This window comes from Rhopalosiphum maidis, chromosome 3, assembly GCF_003676215.2.
Source record: "Rhopalosiphum maidis isolate BTI-1 chromosome 3, ASM367621v3, whole genome shotgun sequence".
NCBI lineage: Eukaryota > Metazoa > Arthropoda > Insecta > Hemiptera > Aphididae > Rhopalosiphum > Rhopalosiphum maidis.
The window spans coordinates 47,643,923-47,656,480 of record NC_040879.1 but is presented as its reverse complement, the minus strand read 5'-3'; the positions used below and the strand labels follow the sequence as shown (position 1 = coordinate 47,656,480).

The 12,558-nt window shown below is 24.1% G+C and overlaps 1 protein-coding gene across 1 annotated transcript; it reads right to left on the bottom strand.

The window, feature by feature from the left end:
- Nucleotides 1-5,952: 5,952 nt before the first annotated feature.
- On the bottom strand, nt 5,953-9,439 carry LOC113555647. Its single transcript, XM_026960120.1, has 2 exons — nt 8,608-9,439; nt 5,953-6,447 (listed from the first exon to the last, which is right to left on the bottom strand). Exons 1-2 carry the CDS (start codon nt 9,325-9,327, stop codon nt 5,953-5,955), a joined length of 1,215 nt encoding a protein of 404 aa, XP_026815921.1. The 5' UTR covers nt 9,328-9,439.
- Nucleotides 9,440-12,558: the final 3,119 nt, after the last annotated feature.

Genomic DNA, 12,558 nt, shown 5'->3' with positions numbered 1-12,558 from the left:
ACACGTACCATCAACATAATATGTAATATTAGAAATAGCGCGATAACATATCCACAGACCTTTTATGGCAATTTATACATAATTATGGTAGGGATAGGCGTTCTTTATTAGGAGATTTTGTCCTTAAACTCACAGTGTTTTGTCAGTCAACGAATCACAGAGTTTGTAGTAACACATTTCTAGCTACCACAATAATGTCATTATTTTAGTCGTTTGGACTTATGTAAAACCAAACAGATAATAGAGCAGATCTACCCAAATTTCTTGTGCTGAGCATACTACCTATGTAGTGTGTACCAGTCTATAATATAGACCACAATATACTCATTCTCACAAATCAGCAGCTAATATAATTTTAACAAAGTGTATTTTTAATTATATTATTTCAGTTATTAAACTAATTAAATTGTAATAGAAATAAGATAAAATAAAAAAATATATACATTTATAAAAAAAATAAAACAATATATTATCTAATAATAAGGATAATTATAACTTGGGCTGGGATTTGTATGTAAATACATATTTTTACTAAAACATGATAAATTAAGTATTGTAAATGATAAATTCATTTCGCGTGATTTGCAATAAAAAAAAACATATTTTATTTTACATATTTCGTAAATTTTGACGATTCCGGTGGTTTAATAGTATTATATATTTATACTTCGATAATAGTACTCGTAAAATTTGTAAGTGTATAATGCATATAAGAAATAAGTATATGAAAGTATTAGTTAAACATTAATAACTTGATTATCGTTTATTTGTTTCTGTTCGATAACTATACATTAATGATCTTAGATTATACTTTATATTCAAAACTTATTAGACAAAATATATTTATGAATTTTCAACAGTGTCAGTACTTGCATTCGCGTGGTTGTGAAAATCTTTATATTTTATATTTTTTAAATTAAATTGATTAAATTAAAAACAATTAATTGTATATTATTCAAAAATGATTTAGAATTTTATTTTATACTACATATTTTGGCCATTTTAATTACATATATATATATACATATATTTAGTTTTTTATTACATATAAATACCAGCCTTAATTATAACATAATATATAAAGGTAAAAAATAATTAATATTTACAGTAGAACCCGTTTAAGACGCTCTCGCTTAAGACAATTTCCCGGCTAATAAGCTCATTTTTACAAGTCCCTTGATTTTGACAACATTTAACATGTAATTAACACTGGATAATACGTTCTATGTTCCCGGATAAGACGCTTGTCTTGTCAATGATATTAATATAAAAATACATTGTATAAATTCATCTTAATAAAATTAAAAACTTCCTGTAGTCAAAAAACATTAAAAATGTAAAACAAAGAAATATGGATGATTTTTTGAAATAGGTAATATAAAATAATATATGTAAGATAATTTTAATATTTTAATTTAATTTTAATGTTTTTATGTGTAATAATTCACTCTGCAAAGTAAAACATATAATTTGTATATATATAACATGGATGTATTGTAAAATATAATAAAAAAATTTGTACCCGCGTAATACGATTTACCTCTTAAGACGCTATTTTTAACTGGTCCCTTGGAGAGTGTCTTAAACAGATTCTATTGTATTTAAAATTATTAAAAATTAAAAATGTGTTGAAGAATTATAAAAAAAATCATATGCACTAAGGTTTGTATTTTTTATTAACTAAAATGAAGTGAAATCAAATCAATAAGAGATACTAGTCCAGCATTTTGATTTTGAGGAATTAAGCCAGAAGTATTGAATTAAAGAATTATTAAAAGTAATTGAGATAACATAGAACCCTATATGATGAAGAATGAAATAGGGGACTTAAAGAACTTTAGAGTTAATTATGATGTATTAATAATACATTTATTTTTATTATTCTTTATTAAAAATCAATTTATAACAATTTAATTTTTAACAAAAACAATAATTACTGCAGAAAAATGTTTATGTTGAAAACAAACTCATTTGAGGAGGATATTAATGATATTAATATTTATCAAACACTTGGAAAAATTTGCTTGGTTACCAAAAGTTATATTATGATGTTAATCATTATACATTTTGAGAAGAATGCTGAATATACCCGCCTATATATTTTTCAACTGTTTATATGTATATATATATATATATATATATATATACATATATATGATTGCTTTTATTGTAAAAGTAAAATGCTTCAATCTTTAACTGATTTTTGGTAAAAAATTCTAATAAATAATTATTGAATACCATCTAATATTTATATTAACATTTTTTAGTTAAACAACACATTGTTTACTATTTTTCAATTTACCTAAGTTTGGAAATGTAATATAAGATTATTTTTTTTTTTTTAATTATTTTACTTACTGGAGAAGTTGAGCAAAAGGTCATTCTCATTATATATTTTTTTTAAATCTTTTAAGTAGCACATTTTGACAAAATAGTTCATATTCAAAAGTAAAAGAGGCTCTCTCTCATATGATTTTTTAATATTTTGAAGGGATTCTAAAAATATTAATCTTTGAAAAATAAACCATGTAACTATTATTTAGATTATTATTTTCTATACTAAATAACACTAATTTATAATTAAATTAAAAAAATGTACTTATTACGACATATTGACATATTGTCATAATGTCATATGATCATAGTACTGATTCATCTCTTATGAAATTAAGTCATTAATTTATAAATTATACACATATATTTTATTTTATTCCAATATTTTTTTACTCCAATAATAAATAATCATATTATACATATTTTAAAACTTATTATAAACATTTTACTTGCAAGTAGCTTAGACTGTTTATAGAGTAAATTAATACATTAATAATATTTGGAAAATATAATTGTTTATAAAAAGAAATAAAAGCTCTACACTTTAGGTCAGTGGTTTTCAATTGGTATGCCACATCATACTAGTGTTCTGCAGAATGATCTTAGAATATACCGTAAACTTATTTAAAATATAAAATATTGTGTATAGGGTGTCTCGCAATTTTTGTAAAACCCAAATGAATACAGAAAACAAAAAAAATAGGTTGAGAACCACTACTCTAGGAACTTAGAAACTATAAACACCAACTAAATTATTATATGCCAAAAGTGTTGATATAAATGTTGATTACAATGTTTAAATCCAAGTCGCAAAATATGTTATCACATACAAATACTTAATATTTAGAGTATATGCAAAAAAAAAATAATTGGTTACAGTAAATAGTTGAAAATATTTGGTAAGCATAACAATATACATATGAGTACAAATAATTATTTAGTTAGTTAATTTGTAAAAAATCAGTAAAATTAATTATAATTGCATCAATTCACTATATCTTATACAAATACAATTATACTTAATAAAAAATGTGATAAAGCAAGATCTACTGTTCTAGCATATTGATAATAATACAATTTAAATATTATAAAAGACATCACTCCAAACATAGCATTTAACAGAATTATAAATTATAAATTAAAATATTTAATAATGATTAATCATTATTTTAATTGTACTATTAATATTATTATTTACAAAACAATATTATTAATTTTTTCCACTATACCAATACTGATTAGTACATTTTAAAGGAATTTTTCAAAATATAATGTATGTATGACATTTTAAATAAAATATTTATGGTTAATTAATAGTTTTTGTTTGATTATCTGCACAAATTTCTTCTTCCGCAATTGAAATAAATGTGGATAACCAATTTAATTTAATTTTATTACATTTAATTTAATTGTACATTACAACTGTACGGGTTGAAGCCTAATGAAACAAGAATAATTAATATATATGAGGTGAACAATATTATAGCTTATTAACTAATAACTTAAAATTAAAATAACAATTTATATTCAAAAAGAAAAATGGAATATTAGTCATATAAAATGTGTTAAGGGAGAGTACAACAAATATTTAGAAGAGAGAAAGGTAAATTGGTACTTAACTGGCAAAAAGGAACTCTGAAATTGATATAGGAATCAATCATACTTTTTAGAAGTTCTCTTAAGAAGTGTAAATTAGCTGTTTGTCTTTGATCTGATAGAGAAGATAGATTTAATGCTATTTGATAGGATAAAATTTTTCAATCATTTTAAATTTTAGTAAGGAAACAACCAATGAAATATTCTTATACACAATTTAATATCATTGTAATAAAATTCATATTTTTATAAAATTAAAACAAGATATTTGTTGCATTTTAATGTTTACAACCAAATGTCCAAAGGGACCAAATGTAATAAAAAGAAAAATATAATATAAAATAAATAAAGGTATAAGAAACAAATTGTCATTTTGAAAAAATGATTAATTTATATAAAAAAAAAAATATGAATATGAATAATGGGAAAAATCATCATATATTGTTTAAAATCACAAATTACCATTTAAATGTGTTTTAAAATATTGGTAGGTATAATGAGTGAAATATAAATATATATATTTGTTCTGTGGAAATACTGCTTAAATGTTAAAACAATGATAGACAGTAATAATCAATAAGGTAAATGTATATGAAATATGATAACACTTAAGTTATTATGATTTATATACTTAATTGCATATAACAAAAAAAGTTTTATTATAGTATTTATTTTAATTTATAATATAATAGTTATAATGAGAGGTTGGGTTTTTATGATTTTACATATTTATTTTGTTTTTTGTTAAATGGAAAAAAATATATTTACAATTCATAAGACACAGCATTTGTAGAAAAATTTTATTTTAAATAAAAATGAATATTTTAGGGATTAGAGAACATTCAATACATTGGTGAATATTTGAGAATAAAAAACAATATTTTTATTTTTATAAATATTTTTTTGAAGGAAATAACTAATAATTATATTACACATTATTTATATATAATATTTATGGACTAATTGATTTTTATTGTAAATAAAATAAAATAAAATAAATTTAAATGTTATTGTAAACCAAATTAATTAAATAAATTGAAATTGAGTAATTTTATAATTTTTTTTATAGACTATTAAAAGAATATTTTGCGTTTATAAGGACATAAAATATCATATGCCTGATATTTTAAAAGAATATTGAGATAATATACTGCCTATTTTTAATTACAGTTTAAAGAATTATATATCATATTTAAAGGATTTTAAGAGAATATAAATATGACCTTTTGTTATAATTAAAGACTGGGATTATAAGCATTTGCATATTTATACTGAATTTATGCATTGATTCCATGAACAAATTAAATTTTGCATATTTTGTCATAAGTGTATATTGTATATTTTGTACAATTTTGGTAAATAATCAATATATTTCATTTCTTAATACTGGAAATTGAAATTTTTTATTATTACCTACTCACAAAAAAAATTTATATTGTCAATTATTGATTAACTATTATTCAAAAAGCAAAATTACTAAAAATTAATTTCTCAAAGTTGTATATAAATTAGTATTTGTTTGTTGTCTTATTGCAAATTTCAACCATTATCAGATTATTTTGGTGGGATTGATTTAATTATTTTGTTGTTTTTTATTTAAAATTTGTATTATTTAATGTATTTCAATATTTTCAAAAAAATAAAATAATGAATTTTTTTTGATATTGAAGTATTTTCATATTTTTACCTATTTTATTGACTAACATTTTTTGATGTTGAAAGATACAATATTTAATTTTATTTGGTTTTTAGTAATTTTAATAAAAACATGATTAAGACAAAAATTTTTTTTTTTAATATTGTAAATTTATAATACATATTTAAACACATTTTTTAACAATTATTTTTGCATATTGATGCATATATATTGACCTACTTTCTTTGTATATTTGCATCATATTTACTACATTTTTAATGCCTATAATTCCAGTCTCTTGTTATAATTTTAAATTTTCAATCATATATATTTTATTAAGACCTATAGTCTTTACATCTACATAAATAGACTAAAACATTTAAATATTAACGTTTCACACAAAACTTATCCGAAATACGACATAATAAATATTGTCGTGATATTCTGGTAGTTCTTTGATCTTTAGTTAAACTTATTGCTGTAGGCAAGCCAAACCTATGTCTTATCTCACAGTAATCTGGAAGTAATAATCTTTTACACAACATACAACGACCAACTACATCAAAATATAGCCATAATGTACGAGGTATATCTTGTCTTTTAAATGGTACACAATTATTAATCAAAGAGTAAAATGACAAATGACTTAATGGTTTTACAATCAAATCATCATCAGGTCTCTTTAGACTTGTAAATACATCCACATATTTAACCAAATGCTCAAAAACATGATATTCAGGTAATTGAAATGGGTTATTTGATATATCAACTTTTTGAAAGATTTTACAACATATACTATCAGGATAATATGATAACAAATTGTCACCAAAAAATAAGCAATCAAGTTTCTTCATTTCAGCGATGAAGTGAGGTAAATATGTCTGAAAAAAATAAATTTTTAATCAAATTAAATAGGTATTCAAATTATTGGATTAAAACAATTTATAATAATTATTTGACTTTAATATTCTCAAAATGAATAATAATTTTTAAATAGTACCTTATTATGTATAAATTAGGTACACAAAAAACTACAATTATCAAGAAAACAAAATATGTTAAAAACTCGTTAAATATATGATAAATGTGCTTGTAAGAGGGAATAAGTAAAAATTGAGATATTTTTTGTAGATTCTTGTAGATTTTAGAGCCTTAAATTTTTTAGTGTGAAATTAATATTTAATTGCTAGGTTCATATCTTATTGTAAAACATGTTGGAAAAATTAGAAAATAATAAAGAAATATATTGAGAAAGAAAAAAAAATATTAATATTATTATTTTTTAATCAAATGAAATCATGTTTAACAGTTAAATCAAGATCATAATATAATTTCCAATGGAATGTAATGGTATCAAACATTGTTAACAATTTGAATGTAATTCTATAAAATATAAAAAGAAGGTGAGAGTCTTTATATTTTATAGAAGTTACATAAAGCCAAGATTATACTATTATGAATTTAATAAAAATATTAAATTAAACATAATAATTAAATTAACATTTGTTATAGGATAATTTTATTAAGAGGAAAAATGTATATTGAAAGTTTGTTGTTTTTACTTATAAATTTTATTTTAAAAAATTATTATAGAAAAAGTAATTATCTACATAAGATGAATAATTTGAATATAAAATATTAGTAAGTTTCATCATTAATTATACATAATTTTATTTTTATATTGACAAACACTATTGTTTTCACTATAAAATAAGTCCCTACTAATTATCAGCCTATTGTATTAAATAATATAAAATATGTATTGATTGATTTCAATATTTTTATCTCTAATCAAGTAAAAATAGTTATAAAATTTAAAAAATTATTTATTTTGAAACTAATTCAATCAAATCAGATGTTTTTATATGAAAATGTATTATTTACCTAGTACTTAAACAACTAAAAATAATATTACATAATATATATTTACCAAATGATTATTTCATATTAAATGTATGATACCAAATCTTATTATTAAAATTGACATTTTCGTATAGTGTTTGTGTTGTAGAAGGGTTTTAATGACAATTTATAGTAAAATATAATAATGTGATACCAAAATGAATGCAAAACAATAAAAATCAATGGATATTGTTATCAGATCTTAATAATTTATTAAATACCTAATGATGTTTTAAGTATATACTTACAAATATATATTTAAATTATTATAGAATTATAAAACTAACTAATTATGTGTGTTATAGAATGATAATATTGGTTTTATTCCAATTGAAATAAGGACATCATGGTCCATAGTTGGACCTCAATGGTAATGTAAGTGTATTACTTTAAAAAAACTAAATCATAATGTCATATTGTTATATATGAATTAAATAATATGTTATAGTTGGTACACAAATAATATTATTTAATATACACCATATTATTATTATTTTGTATGAACTAAAATGATAAAAATATAAAATTCAATAAATTATATGTTTGCCTTTTTGCATTCTAGAATTATATTGTAGTATTAGAAGAAAATATTGATTTAATTAAAGTTTATGATAATTCGATAGAAATAAGGTTACATCAAGTAACAATAACGGCAAGTAAATTACTTTAAAAAAAAATTAAATATAAAATATAATATAAGTAAATAAGAAAAACTAACTTATAATGTTAGATTTTTTTAATTGGAACTAGATATACATTCTAACAATATAGTGTTCCAAGCTAAGTTTTTCTTATTTATTTATTTATATAGGGCTGAACAAAAAGGAAAACAAATATATAAAATAATACTTATTAACTAAGTTTGAAAATAATAACTTAAAATCATATATGAAAGAGAATAATTCATGTATAAGATACTTAGATACCTAATATGTCAAATAGTTTTTCCCAAATATTTTTAGTTTTTTGTAATCAGTGGTTTTTTTTTACTTAAACTTTGTTACATACACACCATCCAACTGCTTAAATAAATTGTTTATCAGTGCATTAAAGAATAAACTGAAGATAAATTTGATAATAAAAAAATAAAAAAGCTTTTTAGTAATACTACATAGGTATAAATCAATTCACTTAATTACCAGCATATTTTTGGCTGCAGATAATGTCTGTAGATTTTTCAGAAACAATATTTCAAACGGTAAAGATTTCAAACCAATTGAATCCATTTTTAAGGTTGATAATGTACCACAAATTGTATCCATAGACATCCAATTCCAGAAGGTATCTTGATTAAATTGTGAAGTAGGTAGTTTACTACCCGATATGCTAAGATATTTAATGGGTAAATTGCCAATTTGTACAGGAATTGTTGGTAAATCACAGTTTTCCAAAACAAGTTTTCCCAAATGTTTCATGTTTAATAGACTGTTGTTAAAGCGATCAATATCTACAAAGTCAACAGGTTTTGTATTACAACCTATATTATTGTTATAGTTGTTACTATTCGCCATGTTCAGCAAGTGACGTGTACCGATGATTACATTTTTCCCGTTAATAATGTCAATAAGTTGATGGTAGAATGAATGAAGCATTTCCTTGTCGTCGGCTATTATCAATAACATTTGTCTGGGCTCTTTGAACTCTAATCCCATTTTCCTTTCTTTTATGAACTTGTAGTATATGTGTTCCAACATGGCAATGTCGTAGTGGATTCCGTTTGGGTACGTCGAGTTCGACACGCGCACATAGTATTTGCCGTTTACTTTTTTGGTCAACAAATACGACCTGAGTGACTGTGAGTTGTTTTTTTCTGCTTGTGGGACCAGATTTTGGATGATGAGCGAACATTGGATTAACATTGTTTGTCAAAGTTTGCGTTTATTTTAAAACGAAGAGTAGGTTATCGTCTAGCTTTCAATTGAAGCGCGATTGCACAATTTAGATAGGTACTATTTGACTACACAGAATACGAGACAGATCAAAACGGGAATATAGGTGAAATCAGAAACTACCTACATACGTAAACACTACTGGACCATAAACTATGGATAGACGCGAAAGTCTGAAGCGCTTATCCCACGAATCTCTTGTTGAGTTGTATAATCTGCGCATGCACGACTGACGAGTTGACGAATGTGCACAGTTTTTAAGCGCAAATACGTCACGATAAAGTACCCTGACGCGTGCGTAAATAGCGCGACTCATTCTAAAAGCTGAGACCCGTGAAGTGTACAAATTAAATGTGCGGGCGAGTTGCGCATGCCCCTTGCATACCGTTAGTAATAACATGTATCATCTAAGGAATGCTTTCAGAAGAACAGTCCGATAAAGTGTGGGGTGTTGCTTGGCAACAGAAATATTTTATAACGATCCATATTCCAATCTCCTGTTGCATAAGCACGGCCCACTCGGCACTCTATTCGACTAAATTGTCAAGGCTCGTTTTATAGTAAGACGTTTTGTCATCGCGTCTAACAAAATATCGATTAGTATACATTAATAATTATTACAAATCAAAGCAGTAAAGTACACATTTTGTACTGTTTTCTAAAAGACTTGATGTTTTTCCTAGTAAATCCTTATTTTGATGGAAACCCAATAGGTACTATCTATATTGTTTTATTATTTATTATTGATCAAGCCAACCCGTAGTATGTTGGTTAAACGAAATGACCAAATGATGCTGTTACGAAGACTATAATATAATATATTATATTATATTATGTTTATATATATACATATTTTTATAGTAAAATGATGACTACATATATAATAATATTCGATTAACATCAAAATTGATTTATACATTTATTTATTCTGCAGGCCTAATCTCGATTACTACCTGTCTATAAGTTTGAAGCTCCAGTATTAGCGGGTGTTGACCAATTGTCTTCAAGAGCTGTTTTCAACATATTAAAAATAATGTAACAGCTTCTCTCAACCGAATGTACCCTAACGTCCCTAACATATTATTATATGCCTACATGATTATAATACCAACCCGTAAATATATAAACAATATGGTAAATAATGATAATATATAAAAAATAATAAAAATTGTATTAATAATAATAATCACTCATCTGGAGCCAAGAGAGAATTTTACCAAATACAATAATAATACAATACATCTAATCTGACACTTCTTATTAGTTTCTATTTTTAGTATTGTTTATATAGAGGTACTAAACTATACTTATAATATAGGTTAAAGTTAGATAGGTATACTAAACTTTTGTAATGTAATGGAAAAATGGAATGATGAAGGTGCAGATATTGTGTCTATATTATACTTAACACTACTAAGTATTATAATTATTAATAATATAATAATTTATTATATACCTAGTACCATTGATAATACTAATAGAATAATAGCAATACATAAATATAACCATATAATTTGTTATCTATAGCATCGGAAAGAGTACATGTTGTACGAAAAAGGGGTCAGATACACCGCCCACAGCCGATCACCCGCTCAGCAACACATCTCACCGTCCTCTCCTATCGAACACGTACCTAACCCATCATTCATCAATAACTTGCCTACCCGTTTCATTCGATATACTATCATATAACAGCAAGTTATATTTTATATCATACGCACACCAATACGAGACCACAAACTTCTCGTGCGTTTAATCGAATACAAAACCCTTCTATATTGTACCTCCTCTAAATATTGTAAATAATGAAAAGGCAATATCTTTGCTTAGAGTGTTATATATATTTAATATAAGCGATCAAACCTCTGCAGTTTGTTGTATAAATTTCTTCCACCTCTATTACATGTTTATAGATAATTAAATTTATTGATGTAGATAATTAATGATTAATAATAAATTAATAAAATAACATATATAACTATAATCATATACCTAGTTTTAAGAAAAGTTCAAGTTTATATATTTGCTTAAATAAACAATACTGCTTTTAATTTGTGACTGGTATACAATAACAATAAATGTTGTTAAAAGTTAAATTCAGCTTGTGAAGTTATGAACTATTATTGCTTTATTAATTAATAATAAACTCATTACTCATATGAGTTCATATGGGAATTAATATTGATATTCTGGATAGACGGACAATGTATTGAATGTGGGCAATTATGGCACGTTAATTAACAGTTGTCGTGATCAATAATGTTAATTAAATAATCTGTAAATGGCATTTTAGTTATGAGTAAGTAACTACACATAACTATTAGGTACGATAAAGTTACTATTAATACAAAATTACAAATACAAGTTTGAAAGCTTATTTCTTCATCAATTTTGAATGTTTTTCTTCTCTAGCTTTAGTTGTTTTAAACGATTGATTATTCCAAAATATTTTAATTTAACAAGCAAAGTAGGTATTGACGGTATTAGTATTTTTCAGTTCAATGACTTAGAATGATATGATGCGTTTGTATACAGTCTTGGGGCTGGTCACAGATATATATATATATGTGTGTGTGAGTCTGGTAAATGCGTCTCTGCAGCTGTCGGGCAGTGTGATTGCCACGTCGACGTTTGGCTACACTGCCGGTGGACGCTGGTTCCTGCTCGTCACCAATAATTGTGTGTACTGTACTCACGGGTATAATATGGTGGGTTGCAATTATTATGACATATTATTATTATTACTATTATTATCAAATATCAATCTGATATATTAGCAATCATGAAATATTATTATTATTATTATTATTTCATATATCATCATTAGTTATCACCACGAATTAAGATATATCTTAATTATCTTAATTCGTGGTTATCACATATTATTATCGCCACCCACAATAATAAAATAACCGTATTTTTCATAGGTATATATAATATTATAATTTCCTAGGTATCAACTACCTGCCTTTTTTTATTATTACTAAAAACAAGTACAATTTTATGCAAAATTTTATAATATAAATATAGGTAGGTACCTGCCTAGTTTCACTGTTTATCTTCACACTTATAAAATATGTAATCATCTAACCTCAGATTCAACGAGTGATGATGATTTTATCGTTGAAGTGCTCCAGGTGTTATCAAGACCCATGTTTTTTCCTGATCTAATCCGTCGACAGAATATAATGATACCTACAG

What these genes read in the sequence shown, in the direction of transcription:
- LOC113555647 (XM_026960120.1), bottom strand. Translation starts at nt 9,327, where the DNA reads ATGTTAATCCAATGTTCGCTCATCATCCAAAATCTGGTCCCACAAGCA. An exon ending in CTGCAGCCAAAAATATGCTG is followed by an intron (nt 6,448 to 8,607) that starts GTAATTAAGTGA and finishes TATTTTTTTCAG; the next exon opens with ACATATTTACCTCACTTCAT.